Source organism: Empidonax traillii, unplaced genomic scaffold (assembly GCF_003031625.1).
Source record: "Empidonax traillii isolate 1590-97213 ecotype Southwest subspecies unplaced genomic scaffold, ASM303162v1 scaffold27:size3997909, whole genome shotgun sequence".
Taxonomy (NCBI): Eukaryota; Metazoa; Chordata; class Aves; order Passeriformes; family Tyrannidae; genus Empidonax; species Empidonax traillii.
The window spans coordinates 233,422-253,307 of NW_020955220.1; the positions used below are offsets into that span (position 1 = coordinate 233,422).

A 19,886-nucleotide genomic window follows, 5' to 3' on the forward strand; every position below is an offset into this window, starting at 1 on the left:
TGCCCACAGATTTTCCAGGGGACAAGGGAATCACAAGCTCCCTTCTCCACTACATTCCTCTCTTCACTTAACTTTAACATGCAGGAGGCTCTAGGCCAGTGTTTATAACCAAGCTGCTCAGCATGGACGCAGGCACCTTCCCCAGGCCTTTTTAATCACACCTTGAACCTGAAAAAACCCTGCTTCAGCTAGGAGCCAGTAGCCTGCTGCTTTGGACAGGACTCTGCAACCTGGCACCAATCTGCAGACTGGCAAGCTGAGGAACATTGCACTGAAACATGCAGTACCACCACAAACTGCTGCAGTCTCCTTGCAGGGGCCTGTAACTATCCTGCCTGTTGAAATGGAGACACTCGTTTGCTGACTGTTTGCAGGAGGAGGGAGACGTCTGTCTGTGTCGGAGGCGGGAGAGCAACCTGATCGCTCAGCTCAGGAGGAAGAGCTGGGTGGAGAGCCGGGGCTCTGTGCGGAGCAGATCACTTTCTGCGGAGGTGCAGTCTGCAGTGGGGTGAGGGAATGAAAACAATTTGGCAGACATCAAAATCTACAGAACAGCCGGAAAAAGGAGGAGGAATTGGTATTCGCAGCAGTCAGGCCAGGAGGAAATGAATATTCACCCATCCACGGATGAGCAAAAATGCCAGAGGTTGGGATGGGTGAGAGAGCAGGAATGAGGAGCTGCAGCTTTGGCAGGGAGACTAGAAGAAAAGCGCAGCAGGAAGACCCCTGGGTGCTCCCAAGGCACCAGAGGCAGGAGAGAAATGGGAATCACGTGCAAGGCAGCCAGCTGCTCTGAGGCTGGAGGAAAACAAGACAGGGTATGCAGGGGTAAACAGCAAAGGGTGGAGAGAGGGAAGGAGGGGACAGATCAGGTCCTGGCTAAGCCACAGACTCCCAGAGTATGTACAAACCTACACGGAGCACTGTGGCTAGCACTGAAACTTGGGTGCAATGCCTTGAGATGGCTAAGCCTACCTGCAGCTCACTGCCTGCTCTCTGAATGATGGTAATCCAGCTGAAAAAAAACCCAAATTCCACTAATATACTGAGCTGAACTGGCTCCCTGACAAGTGGGGTGGGACAGGAGTCCACAGCTCAGCTGCCTGGTGGACTGCAACTGGGGGCTCAAAGCAATGGCAGCCTGCTCTACACAGCACACCGAGGAAAGATCGCAGCGCCGCTCTGTCAGCCCTGCATGGACAGCTAACTTCGGTGGAGGGCAGGAGTCATGGGCTGCAATGACAAACTGCTGCAGTGACATTCACACACCCACAGTGTGTCTCTCAGAACCCATCCTTAACAGTCCAAGTCATAAAAAACCCCATCCCAAACCCTGCTACCCCATGCCGCTGGGAGACCTGCCTTCCTTCCTGGAGAAGCAGGGAGGCTCTGAAGTGCTGGTGTAACCCAATGTACAAGCAGCCATGTCCCTCAATACAGGAAACTGTCACTCTTGAGCTCTCCTGAGGATGCAGGGGGAAGGCATGTGCCAGCAGCACACCAACTGCTGAAGAGGGCTTGTAAGTGAGAAGTACTGTCATCCTGGATTCACGTCTAGACAAGATTTCTCCTGTTAGAAGTAGCCCTATCAAAATGGCCCAAGAGCACTAAGGCCTGTGCTCATAGATCAGGCTACCAACCCCACCTGCAATCAGCAAAACCACCTTCATGCTGGTGACTGAGTCTTACGGAGAAGGATGAGAATAAATCCAATCCCATCTCAACATTCCACACTCACAATATTTCACATTTCCAGTTCTTGTAGCTTGCCTGCTCCTGCACAGTATGGTACCCTATCACATTAACACACACACACACGCACGCACACACACACATTATATGTGCATGATATTAAAGGTGACATTCCCAGCAAATAAACATGACAGACTGCCATTGCTCTAGGCACCTAATTTAATTTCCTCTGGGATTTAAACCTTAGAAGCTCAAATTAAACAAATAGGCCCCATTCACTTTATACTTCAGACCCGAATCTACAGTTTTCCTCTGATGCTGTTAACTGATCTTATCAACAGGACACTCCACAGAGATCCCAATGATGAAGCAGCTTATTCCCTTCCCAAAGGAAAACAGAGCCTCACTGTTGTGCTGCAGCCATGGGAAAAGCCAGCACAATCTGGAGGGCAAACGAAGCCATCCCATGCGCACTGAACAAGCCTTTTCTCCCATGAAATCTCTCGGCTGGTGCTGAGGAAGCAAAGGAGCGGTGCCGTGCGGTGGCGGGTGTCCCGGGTGCTGCAGCAGCCCAGTGCTCACAGTGCTGTGTTTTCTCAGCCCTGTGCAAACACTCAGCCAGCCCAGCCTGCCAAAGCTGGTTACAGGGTGCAGCTCAGCACTGGCAATGGCTGTTTGCAGTATGAACAGTGAACGGCCTCGCCAGCCAGCTGTGGGTATCGGAAACATCTCCTTGGGTGCTGAACAGTCCTGCTCGCACCAGGATCTCCCTGACCTGACCTAGAGAGGCCTGGACATGTGCTATCCCACTGCCAGCAGATCTAGGTTCCATTTGCTGTGTGTTTTGCGGCACCTAGTCATGCTACAGATGCTTGGAAGATGATCACTAGACAAAAGAGTTTTCTATCACAGGTACCTACCGCACGGCTGAGGTCCGGAGTTTGGGTTCTCACCACTTCACTAACAGCTGCATGTGTCCAGACATGTTACAAAATACCAGGCTAGGCTGTCTCATTCAGGTGGATGTGTTCAGGGAACACATGCTGTCTCCCTCTCGTGGCAAGTCTCACCTGAGCTTGCAGAAATCTGCTTCTTACCTCCAGGGCTTACCTATGAGTCCTGAAGGAGTTTGTGTGGAAGCTTTCAGTGTGAAAGCTTTCATACCTGCAGCAGGCTGAGAAACCTGTACCATGACTTGTTACAGGTACATGGCTGCAAGTGTATGAAAAGAGGTGAAATCTAAAAATGTACACAAGGTCATGGGGCTCCAGATGAGTTCAGCTGACTTTGAAAGCAACTGGTGCTTAGTAAAACATTAAAGACTTTATAGTCAACTTACGGGTACCACCCCACAGTTAATACCCCATCTCTCACTACAGGGTTGGACATTCCCATGAGGGGTTGAAATTGTCTGCTCAGAAAATGCTGCTAAGACCAGAGGTCACACCAATGTTGAATGCCTGGTACAGCTGGCAAGACTTCAGTGAAGGGAGACCCCCAGAAGCTGAGCTAGGAATTGAGCTGCAGCTCTGTCCAACTTCAGGAAACACACTTTGTCCAGGGCAAGACACAAGCAACTGGCCCAGGTACAGTGAAGCAGAGGTGCCTTTACTGATAATACTCACTTTTCTTGCCTACCTAGGAAAAAACCAAACAATCCCACACTTTGCCCTAGTGCTTTGTTTGCATTAAACACTTGCTCTTCTAGCAGGTTTGTCAAAGAAAGAAACCCACGTTTTATTAGTTCTGGACTTAGTACAGAGCTGGCTTGTACGGCCTAGCCAGAGAAGGTGGGGACACATTGCAATAAATCCCTATGTAAACCATACCAAGCCTTCTAAGAAACTGTTCACCCATCAGGTGCTATGCCTGGAACGGGTGGAGCAGTTGTATCCTGAGCCACATATCACCTGTTACATCTGCAAATATCCAGCAACTTTTAGGAGTCCTTTGCCTTGAAAATGTTTCAGCTTAATTTTTGTCAGCAGCACACCAAAAGGTGAAGTAGAAGCGTGTCAGCATTTCACACTGAAATTCCCACCAATAAAATGCCCTGATGAATCACACGCTGTGCCACAGGCACCCCTAGCCCGTCTCTCTGCTCTCCCCTTGACCTGGCCTTCTTTGCAGTGCTTTGCTCAGAATGCAAGTGGTTCAGGGCAGAGGCCTTGTCACATCATTGTTCTACGTCACCATCAGCCCTGACGCTGTCTGAAGAGGCCACCTTGCTGCCTGAATCCACCACAGCTCTCATTACAACCTCAAAGGCACTAGTATTGCAACAAACACCTTTGATGGGAAATTCCACTGTTGCTCTTCCAGGAAATTCATAACCCTCCTTGTAAAGGAGAAACATCCACTCACAGATGCCTCAGGGACCCTATTGCTTCACTCTGCTGTGTTACAACCCCAGAAGAGGAAGTATACGATGACACTGAAAGATTTTGACCTTGTGGAATCTCTCTATGACATTCTCAATTACAGGGACCTGAGATCCTTAAACCTACACTGATGAGATCCGTATTGCAGACCAGGCTGCTTTGATTCAACACATAAAATTTGGCTCAGTTAAGGAGAGGGCTGACAAGGGAGCCAAGACAACAGGCAATAACAATTCTTTCAGAGAGAAAAAGCAAAGGAAGAACAGGCATTTCAAGGAATGCTCCAAGTGGGTGGAAGAAAACCTACAAAAAGTAGCCAAAAATGTAGTATGAGTGGCAAGGGAGGGGCATTAGGTGGCTGGATAGACAGTGAGCTTAAGAAGGATGAAAGAACTTGACTCATCCAAAACTAGCCTGGACAAAGTACTAGAGAACATGTTGCAGGAGAGTTGATACCGGGAGGATCGTGATGTCCTAACGGGACATTTCTACCCTAGAGTGAATTTCTCTCAGTGTCTCATTCAGCAGTGAGGGAGAAGAGCACAAAGGGATAATGCAGCGAGGTTTTAAGGAGTGTTTGGGGAACATGATAAACCTCCTGGAAAAGTATTACCTTAGATTTCCAAGACCTGCTCAAGGATGTGGGGGAAGCTACCCAAAAGATTCTGAAAAAGTTTTCTTAAGTGGACACCTAAAACTTCTTTGGAGGAGAGCAGGCTGCAGTTGTACATCTCTTAAACCATCTTCTGGGTGTTATCTTTGAGCTCACCATGCTAGGCATAACACCACTATTCAAATTTATGGAGACCAAAAATCAAGCCTATCTCTTCAAGAGAGGACTCAACCCATAGCTGCCACTCACTAGTGAGCATCTCAAGCATCAGAGTAGCTCTTCCAAACGTTGCTCTGAACCTCTGCTGCCATTATGCCAATGTGCATAAATGATTTAACATGTGGTCTAGCAGAGAGAAGAACCAGATGTGCTCATTTCCAGGGGAATGTCCTGACTCTACCGGAGCAGTCATTCTCTTGTGTACTCTGTCTCTTGACTAATTCAGTGTTTTATATGATGTGGAACAACTCCAATTGGACAAGCTGAGGAAGAACCAAAATACCCTATAGTTATGGCTCCCATAAAGCAAAGAAGTAGAAATAGGGGTTCAAATTAAAGGAAAGAAATAAAATCTGAGTTTTTCATATCTTACGCAAGTATTATATCCCTCAAGTATTGATTAGAGAAGGCAAAACTTCTAACAACTCCAGCCCTGTTCTGCAAAACTAGATTTTTCCCCTCTGTTTTTATTGAGGAAAACTTTCTTATTTCTGGTTTCATTCAACATAAAAGGATTTTATTTCAGCTTTTGGTCTCTTTAAGGCTTTTGTTTCAGCAAGAAAAACTGAAAATATTTCAAGATTGGCCTCAGTCTGATCTTCTTTCCCAGATTTTTCCCTTAGGTTGCCAAACCAAAAGAATGGATTGTCCCCCATGACCCTGCTCACAGTAATCCCCCCTCTGCTGTGACTGCCAGCATAGATAGCGCATGTTGATAGCTCCTGCATGCTGGATGCTTCCCACGGCTTCCATGTACCTATCTGCCTACAGGCACATTTAACATTTTCTATGAGAGGTTTGACCTTGCTGTCCTAAGCCTCAACTTATTTTTCCATGCTGGATGCCTTGTTTTTGATTCTTTTTTCTAAAGGTTTTTAGGGAAAAAAAGGAATCAAGAGAGCTATTTTGGAAAAACTGTATTTTGACAGGATTAGCAAATGCGTATGATCGTTTTGTTGCAAAGCACAAGAACTACTTACAAGGAAGGTGGTGAAGATTAGCAAACAAGTGTTCCACAGGACAAGTCTTTTTCCTGATCATGAAAATGCTTTGCTAAGTCAGAAGCCTCTGAAAGTACTGTTTGTCCACAAGCCTTTCCAAGAAATGCAGAAAAATGTACTACAGAGCCCTTCTTCATTGAGTACAGCCCAGCCCAAGGCAGCTCTGTCCCAAACACGGGGCAGAGGTGGTTAAGGAGTGATTTTCACTTTGATCATTCCTCTGAGCAGCAAGGGATTGCTATGTCACCAGGCACACCAGGACTAAAGGCAGGGAAACTCTCCAGTACTCTCAGTGTTTCTGCTGGAAGTCAGGCCATGTGGAGGAGGAGAAGGAATTTGCCAACTTGAATGAAGGGGAAGAAAGCAGAGACGGGCCAGGATGAGGGAAGACGGAGACACAGAAAAACAGGATGAAGGGCAGATTAGAGGTCAAAATGGAGGCAACGCATAAGGCAAGGAGACTGGAGAACCCTGTTTCCACAGCTTCAGCATCCACGTGCTGTCTGACAGACATGGTGAACCTACTGGCACAGGAAACGAGCAAAGAGCTTTCCCCAGCAGTGGCTGGTGCCAGAGGGTAATACCCCACTACTGCTGTGAGCTCCTTGGCTCACGCAGAGACACAGACTTTGTGCTGAGAACCAGGGGGTGCCCAGTGACAGTGAACCACAGCCTCCATCTACCTGACAGGATTTGCCCTGAAATCAAGTAAATTACCTGGAAAAAACCCCTCTGCACTCAGAAACCAGTGACATTGGGTGTATAAAACTTTGGAAACTGCTGCTCAGAGTTTGTGCCATGCTAATTTGGCCTCAGCATACATCCACCTCATGAAATAAATCTGCAATCACAGGATCACCTGCAGTTTTTCTCCCACAAGACCTCTGCCCTCCTCAGTCCTCAGGATGGTTCTGCTCACTAATGCAGTATTAGTCATCATTGCTTTTCATTATCATTCAACTTGCTTCTCCATTCTCTCCTACTCTCTTCCCCTTTATTTAATATGCTCCATCCAACTACTGTCAGCATGGATAACACTGGAAGTACCTCATCTCACTGTCTTTACCACTCTCATAGTCTCTGATATGCTTGGCCTCACATTTCTGTGAGGAAGTGCTGCTCTCCATACAGCAAACGGGGGATGGAGGCTAAAAGAAGGTAAGAGACTTAAAGTCACGGAGAAAATCTGTAAGAGCAGGAAGCTGAATGTGGGTCTTTGACATGGCTCCCAGGCCGACTCCTTACCCCAGAGAGATCCTTTGTACTTATTCTTGATCCTGACCTGCATGAACAAATTTTAATCTCTTCCTGAAATTGTTTCTGGTGTTCATCTGTAGAGCTGGAATGCCTGGCAAGCACTGAATTCATTACATCCTTCACAGGATGACTGGAAAGAGGTCTCCCTGAACAGACATAGGAAAATCAGTGAAGAGAAAAATGAATCTGAAGGTCTACTTCTCATGGGTGCCCATCTCAAGACTTGCAAGTCTCTGTTTTTCAGCCCACTCAGTCCTGTGGGTCACAAGGATATCCGCAAGGGAATTCCTCCTGGCCTCCTCCTGTCACTGGGAACACAGATCAGACCTCAGGTCTTGGGCTGGGCATAAAGAAAATGAGCAACACAAACTCCCTTGCCAGGTGAGAAGTTTTTAGTTTAAGACATCTTGAAAGAAAAGAGTAGTAGAAGCAGGAGCAGGATCCAATTCTCCAGGGCAATATTTAACAGCCTTTGCTGTAAGACTATTGTGATTTTTCAGCAATTAGCTGCCTCATTCACTACACACCTTCCAATTTTGGCAAACAAATGAAGTGGAAGTCCTATAAGCAACAGCCTACTTTACTCCACATTCCTGATTCATCCCCCTAACACACTGCATCTATGTGCGCTGAATGAGGCAGGCACGCTTTGTTAAAAATAGCTGTAATCCTTCAATTAGATATTGTATTGAAGTACACGTGTAACAGGGGCAAGGCTAAAGTGCAGAGATATTTCTTAAATTCTGTGTGCTAGATTTTACAGTTAACGAGGACTCTTTAACTATAGGTTTGTTTTTATTGCACTGTATTGGCTCGTATGTCAGAGTCTGCAGCAATATCTGATGCGTAACATGTACGCTGCACATGATCAAAGACTTCAGTGTCATCTTCTTCCCTAGAACAATGAGTGCCTAAAGCAGCAGGAGCAGAAATTATCTAAAGGTAGTGTTAAACAAACCTCCTTCTCCCCTCTGGGGAGAGTAAGCAGTCCAGGTGAGCAAGGAAGGAGGAGAGAACAGCATGCTTTGTGCTAGACAGGCAGAGAGCTCCACATAAAAGCAGATGAGCTTTGCAGAAGCATGTCCTGACTCCCATCACTGGAGACTTAATGATGGTAATTCCCAAAGGATGATGCATGCTGACAGGCTTTGACACAAACTACCCCAGGATAATATTAATATGTATTAAAGGCTCAGGCAACTTTATTGGGACGGGCTTGATCAGTAACACATTTCAACACAGCGTCTCTATCATCTGTTGGAACAAAAGTGAGGGAGGGAGGGAGGGAGAATACACGCACAACCTCACCTTGCTTTGGGAATGTTTCAGAGACAAACAAGGTCGATCTGTGATGAATTGCATGCTTGGCACAGCTCAGACGTTGGACCAAGAACCTTGGACGCTCCACCACAAATACAAATGTCACTGTGGGGCAGTTTATGTCAGAGTCTGTCTGCATGATACGCATCCTTAACCCTTCAGCATGGGGCCAGACATCTCCTGCACAGTCTTTCCCTGTGCATCTGGAACATCTACCTCTTGGAAAGGAGAGGAGAGGTGCTTAGGAGGCAGTGTGGGGGCTTTACTGTCACACCACTGGGGGAAGGGGGAGTGGAAGAAAGACCGCGGAAGCCTTTGATCATGTGTAATGTTAATGCAAGTGTTACACATCAGAGACTTTGCCACAGTAACTAGCATATAAACAGGAGTCTAGTGTTAACAAGGAGGACTTCTTGAATATGTTTGTACATTTCTGAGTTAAAGCAATTTCCCTATTCAACAATACATGACACAGTGGAAGATGAAGTTCAGAAATAAACCAGCCTGACATGCTTAGACCTTTAATAGAATTTAGCTTCTTAGAACTAATTAAATGTTACTTAAGTGAAAAAAAAAATTCCAAGTACTTGGGAAAGGTGCCAATTTGACAGTTCTGGAGAATGAAATAATCTAATCATCCCCAGAGCATGGGCAGCAGCAGGACAGGCTTCCCCCACTAACATGCCTTAAACGTGACCTGGAAAGACTGTTGATAGAAATGGGCCGTACAATCTCTGTGGTCGAATGACTCCTTGCTTTTTCTGCTGAGACTGCTAAAGCAGTTCCCGCTGAGTACCGGTTGTGGTGGTGATATGGACACCTGTCTGGTAGGAATGGTGCTGGGACCTGCCAAACTCCTGTCATCTGCTAACCCTCCACTGGAGCCCAGCAACTCTCAGCTCATTGCTCAGCCTGGGCAGCGGGGGCTGAGCAGCAGCTCTCCGGGTGCAGCAGCTCTCTGGCCTGTCCCACCTTGGACACACTCCACTCCAGCCCACTAGATGTAAACAGGAGGTACTGTGTTTAGTCTGCAGGTTTGGGCTTTCACTGCACCAAAGCTCAGGTTCAAGAGAAGTCAGCCTCTGGTTGCTGCCGAGTCGAGGTCAGGATTTTTCAGGCTTTTATTTCTCCCTTAGGATAGGGAGAAAGTCCCCAGGAGAAAAAGGCTGCCACGCCTCCTCTTCTCCACAGTTTCTCCATTTACTTGTCTTTGCAACAAGCCCCTGCATTGCAGTGATCTGCTTTCAGCCACCAACTCTCCTTGGAGCTCCTCACTTGCCTGGGGTCCCAAGCAAGGGAGGAGGAAAATCCTCTCTGGGCCTTGCTGGGAAAGCTTAGCAGGGCTTGCCAATTCAGCCAGCCCAGGCTGCAACAGACTAAACCAAACACAGCTTGCCTCCTTGGAAATTTCATGTACCACAACTTCTTTTACTTCTGAAGCAAAGCCACACGAACCTCCCCCTCCCCTGCTCCCAACACCACAAGGGACTGCTGAGCATGGATCAAGCCTCCCATTGCGTTCTAAGCCAAAAACCTCAGACACTCCCACACGTATCTCACAACCGGGTGCTACTCCTGTTGTCCCAGGCTGCTTTTAGCCTCCCTTCCTCCCCCAGCCAGCCTGTCCTCCTTCGTACTCAACAGGATGGGGCAGGGGCCAACAGCAGAGCTGGTCCTGCCAGAGAAGAAGATCTAATACATCGGCCTCGTGTAGGAGACAAGCGAGGAAACTTGTTTCTCCCTACCATCTGAGCCAGTAATTCTTCACCTTTCCATCCTACCTTCACAAAAAATCTGACACCCTTTTCAGCACCAAAGTAACACTCGTGAAAACAACCAGGTTCATAAGGGTTAACATGTCTGAATGGTGACAGAATTATTGCCATTCTTCATTGTTTACAGGTTACCTGACTACTCTACACATCAATACATTTTGAGATGTGATGTAAATGCAAACAAACACTCATGTTTGGAGTTAACACAGTCACAAGATCCTGTGTATCATGTGTTGGCAAGCACAGGAACCAACAGCAAATGACCCACCCTTAAACCTGACCCTTTGCTGTTAATCATTATAGGAGCACTGCACTTTCCAGTCAGTACAATCAAAGCACACAGGCTCTTTGAAAATCCCTACGCACGAGATGCTTCTGGCCAAGATCAGCTCCTTTACAAGTGATACAGCTTTCAAGGTATGATGTCCTCCAGACATATGAACATGGGTTGTGAAAAGCCTTAAAAACAAGTCACTGGAAGGCAAACTGCAACACTGCAATGGTAAAACAAACCCCTGCCTTGAAAACAGAAGGGGAGGTAGGAATGCCACAGTAACAGAGAAGGCAGAGACGTACTGCACACACAGTTCCTCAGAGATGGGTTTTTCTGCATTAACACATTCCTCCAAGCTTTTTTATTTTTGCAATATGTTTATAACCATGAAGAAATTCAAGGGTAGAATAGTGCTATGCTGTCATATAATTAGTGCATCACTGCTCCATAGGGCTGACCCTCAACACCAAGCAGATGGGGATTTTCCATGGAAAATCTGAGATACTGAAAACATCTGGGTGCAGAAAATGTGTGGGTGCTTCAAGCCATCATGAACTTTTGTCAAAGAATCAACAGGAAAGAGCTAAAACTGAAAGAAGCAGCGCTCTCTGTGCTTCTCTCCCATTTGGGATGATGTTTAACTGAGATTTTGGCTCCGTAGGATCACAGTCCCACAGCTTTCTAATTCTTCCGCCCTGGCTCCATTCTTGCTTAGGTCATTCCACTCTGCCTCCCCAAATTCCTTTCTGGAAGAAATCAAGAATAAATACAGCCCGTAAAGTGTTCACCAACTCCAGGAAATGGACACTAATGTATTCATAGATGATTTCTGAACTTTCCAGCCACTGCTTATCAATTTGAGTTCCATTAATACAAATAATAACATTTCACCATTATTTTTTGAGTCTGCAATTACTGAAATTATTATGCAAGAGCTATGAGAGACGTTGCAGCAAAAAATACACGTTTGTTACACTTGTAAGTCACATAACCCCTCAGCAGGATCATTTTTAGGACACAGTAAAGGAGGAAGGGGGAGAAACAGGAAGGAGGCTTTCTCACTTGTAACCAAGGTCCATGTGCGGCATAGGGGTGCTCCTCTGTAGCAAAGGCTCCTTCTACTCCTGTTGATACAAACGTGATTGCTGTATCTCCTGTAATACTTTTATATGTAAAGTGCCGTCCATGTAAGAGCCTCCCCCTGGGGAATTAAACATATGTGCATGAATTGAGAGGGTGTGCACAGCATTCAACACAGCGATGAAGATACATCACTATATAGTTTCTGCCAGCAGCAGAAACCATTTTGAAAGCAGTAACTGTTAATTTTTCAGGAGTATATGAATGATTTGCTCCAAAAAGCAGGTCACAAGCCTCCTTCTGAGGCAGGGAACTACCCCTCATCTCCCTCCTTAATCTCAGGGCCTTGTTACAGACCTAGAATACATCTAAATCCCGCTGCATGCCTATCCCCATGATGAGATGCTTAGGTATCTAAGGGCAGGAGACTGCCAGTAAGATGAAAACTGCAGAAGAGAATCCAGACTCCACATCACGTGGGAATGTGAAGATGCATTTCTAAGAAGGCTCATCGCTGGAGGCGAACTTAGCTACTATGACAATACCTAGCAATCAATTGCCCTGGTGCTCGACAAATGTTACCTGTATTACTTAAGCAAGTGCCTAGAAAATACACATACATGGCTAGCTTCAGTATCACTTTCCTTTTTTTCATTCGATGCAAGGGAAAATCATGGCTCTGGTATTTAAGCCGAGAGCATGTGTGACATGCATGCATGGCTGCTAACGTGCAAGAGGGAAAACTTCAGGTAATACATTTAGTGCCTAACAGAGTCACAGTTGATGAGTTAGCGCTGGTCAACTGAGCTGTGGTAACTGATCAGGATAGGCTGTTTACACATTTATGATGTAAAATAAAATATGTTTGTATTAACTATCCCATTGGTTTCTCAAGAAGCACGGGCAAGTGTGCACCTGCTGCTGATAACTCTGATACTACCAACGTGTAACTCATTAAGCTGAAGTAACTTAATCACCTACAATCATTTGTCTCTACCCCACAGTTCATGTTAAGGACTACAACACTTGCACAGGTATTTTCTGACTGAAATTGTGGAAAACCAGAAGGCAGTCATATGTGCAGCCTGAACCTTTGAAAGACAATGTGTAGAGTATACATGCAACGTTTTGCTACTTCACTACTGTGACATAATTTGTCAAAAAAACACATTTGTAAGGATAAACTGACTGCAAACAGGCTTTGCACAACCACTTATCTGAGTTCATAAATCAGAATTAACAAGTTAAGGGATTTTTTTGACAGAGTATGTTAAGACATCCCTTCTTTATCACAGAGTTGCTAGCATTAGACTAATAAAAAAAAACACTAACCCTGTCCTGCTTCAGCACTCAAAATACACTGGAGGACATAAAAAGAATGAGAAACAATCTTGCCATGATGAACACACATGCAAAGAATCATCTGTTTCCAATGTGCTTTGGCAAAATATGTCAGCTCTGGCCTTTACAGACCCACTGCATGCATGTCTGTATGGTGAAACAATGCCACAAGGCAAAAGCAGCATGCTAGCACAAGCTGAGGGGGAGGACGGCTTCACTCACCTTAGGCAGAGGGGAATGAGCGCTCCGGACTCCTGGTTAAATTTCAGGTGTACGCTCTCCAGCTGTCTCGTGCGGATTAGCTCATGAGGGATGATGGCTGCTGAGCTCTCACTTTCTAAACTGTCCTTACGGCTTCTAAGAGAAGAGACAAAATGCACATGTATTCAGGATGCCAGTGCTGTGTGCTATTTCTGCTGTGTTTCAGAGTGACTACAAATATTGAAGGAAACAGAAACTTATGAGGACACATCTGAGTTTTCATCACCCCTACAGAGACAGCCTCCCTCAGACTACCAGTACCAGCATGCAGCTCTTCACCTTGATTTGACAATCTAGGATCTGAATTGATGCATACACGCGGTGAATCCCTTTCCAGTACAAAAGAAATATTTTTTCTGGAAAGAACTGGAGCAAAACTACACTCTCTAAACCCCCAAACACTATAAAATAGTTTGGAAGGATTAACAGGTGTGCCCTCCCTCCTGTTTTTGCTTTATCTTCAGGATTTTTCAGGCAATGGGTCTGCAGGAAAGAGTTGTCCAATCCTTTGTGCCAAGGCTCAAATATCTTTGAGTTCTGTGGCATCCCTACAATTGCCTTCAAATGATTCCTTTGCACAGTTCAATCCAAAGTTTTGAGAATCCCCTGCTTTCACCAGCATCAAGTGCAACAGCCAAAAGACAGACTCTACATGGGACCAGTAGGAGATCCAGATTGTTTTCCCTTGTAAGTGGGGCTGCTTAAAGACAATGGCAGCTTTGCTTTCTTATTCATCCATTTCTGCAAGACCAGCATATTATGAAGCTACGACTAAAGGTTATGTTGTTATATGATTAGGAACTTTGCCAGACAAAATCCTCTAGATAATAAAATGTTCTGTATCAAAATACTGGACCATAAACACTTTATATGTTCAAAGAGCATCAGTGTGATCCCTTACTTGGCAGTACAGAACAAAGAATGAAGGACAGGGTGGGTTACAATTTTTAGGGATGACATGGACGGATGTGAAGTGTTTGATATGTGATTTATACTTTTGTCACCTGGCATTCCATGTGAACTTAGAGATAAGACTTTTTAAAGATAGTTTCTATAGTACAGAATCACCAGAGGAGAGGGACAGGAAAAGTAGGAGGGAATTGAGATGTCACACTGTAATGTGTCTCCATTGTGCCAGACATATCAAAAGCCAAATACGGCTATCAAGCTGTGGCCCCGTTTGGGAACACTTTAGTGTGGATCCTTCCTCCATCCAAGTTAAACCATTTTTAATGTACATCTGGAAATGATTGTAAAGAAACAGCTTGACCCTCGTGAGCTGACCTAGATGATACCTTTACTTGATTTTACCTTTGTGTGTTGTCCCAAAATTACTCCCATCAACCACACACATAGTAGTGTAGTTCAGTGTGAATTCAAGTGCAGATCAGCCTGGTGCTTCCGCCAGGTCACCTAGTCCCAGGTGAGCCCTTCACCAAGCGGCTGAGCCGCCCACTCTGAAACAAGCTAAAATCTGATATCTCACAGTGAGAGCCTGCAAATACTCTGCATTGCCAGGTCAGAGACATGCAGGAGAAAGATATCAGAGTTCAGCTCCCTGCAAGATAAAAACTATAAAACATGTTCCATGTTCTGCTTTAGCAACACAAAAGAGCAATAATGGATCCAGCAGGGACATAGTAGGTCAGGACAGAGCTTATTCACAGGGTGGGCTGATGGGCTGACAATCAGCAGAGTATCAGTTTAGTGGGTTAACCCTGAAGCAAAGACACAACATGCTTTGTAGTCTATAGGTGGCACTTAAAGTTGTGTTTAATCTACTTCAGCAAACATTTTACAGCTCTTTGTAGGTGGGGTCTTCAAAGAGTGGAGTGGGCCAGCATTTTGCAGGCTGATTACCTGAGAAGTGCAGTTACAGTTGATTAATGATCAGTTGACCTTAAGCTAAGCTTTGTCTCAACTTCCTTATCAGATCTTATATACACAGCGAGCTGTGGGAAAGTCAGCCTGTGGTCTACAGCTTCCAATCATTCATTTATCAGCCCCTACCAAAAGGGTCAGCCATTAGCAACGCATGATTTTCAGGCAAGCCATAAGCTTGCACTTCTAAATGCAGTTCCAGAGCTTAGGCACCCTGGAGCGGATCAGGAGTTTTACAGCAATGTTATTGCTACAGACAAGAGACTGTGCCCTGCTCACCTGGACTGCCAAAGCATTCCGGGTGCGTCCCACGACACAGCTGTAGGTTCATGCTTCTGCAGGACAGACAGCCGCAGGACAGCTCCCCATACTCCTGGGCTGCAACCCCCCACCCCGAGCTGAAGGTGGGTTTTTAGGTTTTCACCATGTACAGCTGCTACAATGGGGCTGCAGTCCGGAGGGGAAACAGCCTCTGGTTGTTAATGCAATAATAGGAATGACGACAATATTCTGGAGGCAAGGGGCAAAGCTTTCTAAGTCTTATTAAAAACAGCAAATGCTGTTTGTCATTACACGCTCAAGAGAAGATGTTGACTAATGTATAACTATCAAACGGAACTGTCATGACTTTAGGGCTGTCAATAATTATGACTTCACATTAATAAGTAACCAGCCCTTCTGTCAAAAAGGTGAAGCAAAATGCTAGTTAATACTTTGAATGACACGAAAGTTTTAATCCTTTTCACGAAAATTTTCCAAAATAGTCTTTGTTTCTTTTCACTTCAGCGGAGCTCACACAATTTCAGATATTTAAAGTTAAGGGCCCTTCCAAAGGATGAGAGCCCAGATGAAGGGTCGCAGGACCTCTAGGTTGTTATTAATAAAAAGCTCATGTCGTAACACACATTGCCATCTACAGCTTGTAGTTTTCAGACTTAGAAAAAAAACCATAGAAAACGTTTGCTTTTTAACACTAACATGCCTGGCTTTACGACTGTCAGTAACCCGTAAGTCATTGCTTCCTCCACCCCATCACCAAATAAATCAGCAGCAAAAGTCAGTGAAGTTTTACTTGTTATGACTAAGATCTAGCTGACTATCACGTAAATGTTGCAAACTTTGTCTATTCCAGATTTAATACTTCATCCAACCCACACAAAAAAAATCATGTTTCTCAGTGTCCAGAAAAAACAAGTCTGCAAAAGCCAGGGCTGCTGCATTAGGAAAGGCAGCAGATTTAAATGGAAGCAGCATGCCGGAAATGCCCCAGTTTAAGGACTACACATCTCATGTTTTGTGAAACTGGAGGGGAGTTGGAGGAGATTAAAGCACATTTCCCTCTGATTGGGGGCTTGTGGGAGGTGTAAACGTGGGCAGTTGTCAGATTAATTCTTTAGATGATTACATTCTTTTTGTTTCTTTAAAGCTGTTTGTAGTTGGGTTTGATGTCTCCTGTTCTGGGCAAGTGTATTGCTGCAGTTACCAAGGTGACTTTAGCTGACTTTCAACTATTTTTTCCAGCTTTGGTTTCTACCAGTAGTCTGCTTCTGGGTGGAGGAGAGCAGGAGGAAATTATGTTTGTTGTTTTTTTGTTAAATCTCATGAATGCTGATTAACATGAACTTAACCAAAGCCATATTTGATTTTATTTTCCTATTTTTGAGAAAGAGAGGGTGGTCAAACCATTGCAAAGGTGTTCAATGTGCCCTGCAGCTTCCCAGACCTCTGTAAACAAGGAAAGGGCCTGAGGAGACTCCATGTCCCAGCGTGCTGTGCCCCTTCTCAATGTGAGAGGCCACACGCTGGAACCTGTAGCCTCCTGGGGGCCCTCTCTTTGTATTAAAGATGAGGGTGGCTGCAACCTGCTTCATTTTATGCCAATTAACAGCAGCCCGTGGGGATCCTGGAAAATCGCCAATGCAATCACTGGATTGCACAAAGTTTGGATGTCCCCTCCTTCTAAGTCATGTTTATAGCAACCCCTTCTCAAGCAACCACCGGCAGTTATTTTATGGGATTCAGGAATAACCAGGTTGATGGGGTTAAGAAAGGTTTATTTATTCTTGCACTTGCATTTCACTTTATGATCAGAGTGCTTGATCTCATGGAGCATAATTTTGCTGCATTTCCAAGCTACTCTTTTAAGTACCAAAATCACCAGGGATATGCTGTTGGAAGCTGGCCATAGCAGGGGCTCTTTGTAGGATTGGGTGCCCACTGCATCACTGAAGTTAGTTTCTGTCACTGCTCTTTGCTTCCTCCATATAAAACCCAGCACTGTGAGTTAGCAAATGCAAACCATCAGTGCAAGCTTACACAGCTGGGAGAGAAAGGTCGGACCACTTTTCCTTTCTTCCCCGCCCTTCTTCCCTTTCCAACCCTGGCTATTTCAAACCTCCTCAGTCCCTCACTAAGATATGGTCAAAGATCACTTAAGTGCCAGCAATCTTCCAGCATCTTTCCCACAGTTTCCCCTGAAGGGCAAACCAGCAGCTGTGGGAAAGAGCCCTGAGCATCTTGGCACACAGCGCTACAGCACGTCACAAAAGCACAGAGGCAAGTGCAGAACTGGGAGGACACGGTTACACAGCTCCTGCAGTGGTCACACTGGGACAAGGCTCAGTGCTCAGACCTGGGTGTTCCTCAGCCTGGTTAAACAGGACGGTGACGATGTTCTGTGTGCGTTTCCTGGCATGGAAGGGCTGCAAGGACAATGTCAGCAGCAGCAATCCTCTTGCCACTCACATATCCCTTTGGAAAGCTGCATAATAATTACTGTCGAAGCTTGCAGAGGCCAGACTGTTCTAAGACAAGCAGCTGAACTGGGATTGAGAGATTTAGGCTGTTCCACAGGCACCCTGCAGACTCATGAGCGAAGTCAAACAACTCTTTTATGCTTCACGTTCCCCGTCTGTAAAACGGAGACATTTTTCCACATACGGGTGTTGCAAGGATTAAGTCAATGTTTGCAAAGCACTTTTGGGTTCTTAGATGGGGAAAGCTATGCAAGAGTGCAAATTATTAGCATGGTGACTGCTCTGCACTTCTACTGACACTGGTTTTCCAGACATTTACGTTTTTAGTTTGCAAGCTTGTCACCCAGCACTCAGCCTCATGCTGAGAGACACTCCCTAAAGTATATTGCCTCCCCCCATTCAGCATTCCTGACTCAAGCAGGACACCACTGAATGGCATTGCAATGAGAGAGCATGCCTAAATAAGCAGGACTGGATTGGAAACTTACTGCTTAGTGGTTGCAGAATCAGAAAGCCTAGCCAGAACCAGACAGTTTCAGAGAATGCCGAAATGCTCCCCTTTATGTAAAGTTTGCCTCCAAGAACTGAAAACAGGAAACAAGCTACACAGACAACAGCTTCCCTCTGCCCAAGTGAAGCAGATTCAAAACCCAATGTAACTGGGAGAAGCAAAGAGCAGACTCGCCTCGAAGCAAAACCTACATCTCGGTATTACTGTCAGAGCTTCCTCAGAAATACTGCTCAGATGGAGCTCGTTAATGTGCATTAACCCAGTGCTACTTCCTGACAGGAGGAATCCACACGCCCTATTTACCAAGTCAGAGGAACCACAAGGGCAGCGGACTCCAGTCCTGGAAGTGGTGCTCCATATTACTCATGTACTCCAAACCAGGCACATTGTGTGACAGTCTGGGGTTATCCTGGGAGGAATTCTGGACTGACACAACTCCTCCCTCTTCCCACAAGCACCTGAGATGCTGAGGGTGCAGTGCTCCAGCAGATCACTGGCAGGACAGTCCTGCCATCCCTACCTGCCAGAGGGTTGTTCCCCATTCTGATTGCCAGGAGCCTGCCTTCATTTCCCTGCACAGCTGGAAACTGTTCAGGCCTGGATGGTCCATGAGCTACCATATGTTCAGGTTTCCCTAGACTCAACCTGTCTTTCTCCTGGAAGTTGAATGTCGATGGGATTTGAGGTCTTTGTGGGTCCCTGGACAAATGACCACAGTGCATAGGGGGACCAGCACAAGCACAGTTACCTGGAAATCCCAGACAGAAATATGAGTTAGGCATGTTGAACCATACCATTTGATCCTTCTTAAGAAGGGAGAGAGTGATAAACAGCAGAGACATGCTGGAAAAGCCTTGTCAAAGTAATACAGCCTTGGGAGACCTTTTTCTATCATTCATCTTCAGACACTGGGGATGTGCGTGGGCAATACCTGAATCCTGGCACAATGAAATGCAAAAATTACAGATAATTTTAGCTTCAACACGTGCAGTAATGCAGTGTGCTAGTTCCAGGTTTCTACTCCATGTCTCAGCTCACTGTAGAACAGTCTGAGTCAGCCAAGAGGCAGAAAAACATCAATTTCAGCAATGCTGCATGATCAAGGGGGCCCTTGAGGGGTGGAAAAGGTCAAGAATTCCCCTATCCCAACCCTGCTTCTCACTGCAACTGTGGCATATTATCTCCTCTGTCCTCATCTGTAGAATGGAGACACTACTCACCTACCTCACGGGAGAGCATGGAGCTAATTACCAGGGACAAAGACTTGGCCCCAGAAATTATTACATCAAAATATTAAATAGTGAACGAAGCAAGACTCCACAAGTGTCACTGAACTTTGACATCTGGAACTTCCAGCCCACTGAAGTCTTAACAGCAGCAGTGTTTAGTCTGACATTTAAGCATCCCCTATGGGTAACAGCTCTCCATATCCAACAAGAGTGAATCTGCACGGCTCAGGAGACTTGCCTTTCTGTCTGTCTGAGCAGCACCTACTAAGCTGATGGGTCCCAGGAAATAAATAAT

At 45.7% G+C, this 19,886-nt stretch overlaps 1 protein-coding gene across 4 annotated transcripts in view; it reads right to left on the minus strand.

Moving 5' to 3' along the window:
* Positions 1–19,886, minus strand: part of SUFU (SUFU negative regulator of hedgehog signaling) — a 98,064-nt gene that overhangs the window by 11,412 nt on the left and 66,766 nt on the right. For 3 of the 4 annotated variants that reach the window (XM_027907622.1, XM_027907630.1, XM_027907613.1), the window contains exons 9-10: positions 13,176–13,310; positions 11,595–11,733 (exon numbers count right to left, since the gene is read on the minus strand). In XM_027907622.1, the coding sequence (XP_027763423.1) occupies positions 11,595–11,733; positions 13,176–13,310 (274 nt within the window). Of the gene's footprint in view, positions 1–10,427; positions 11,279–11,594; positions 11,734–13,175; positions 13,311–19,886 lie in introns of those variants that run through there. The other variant, XM_027907638.1, reaches the window with a different exon arrangement.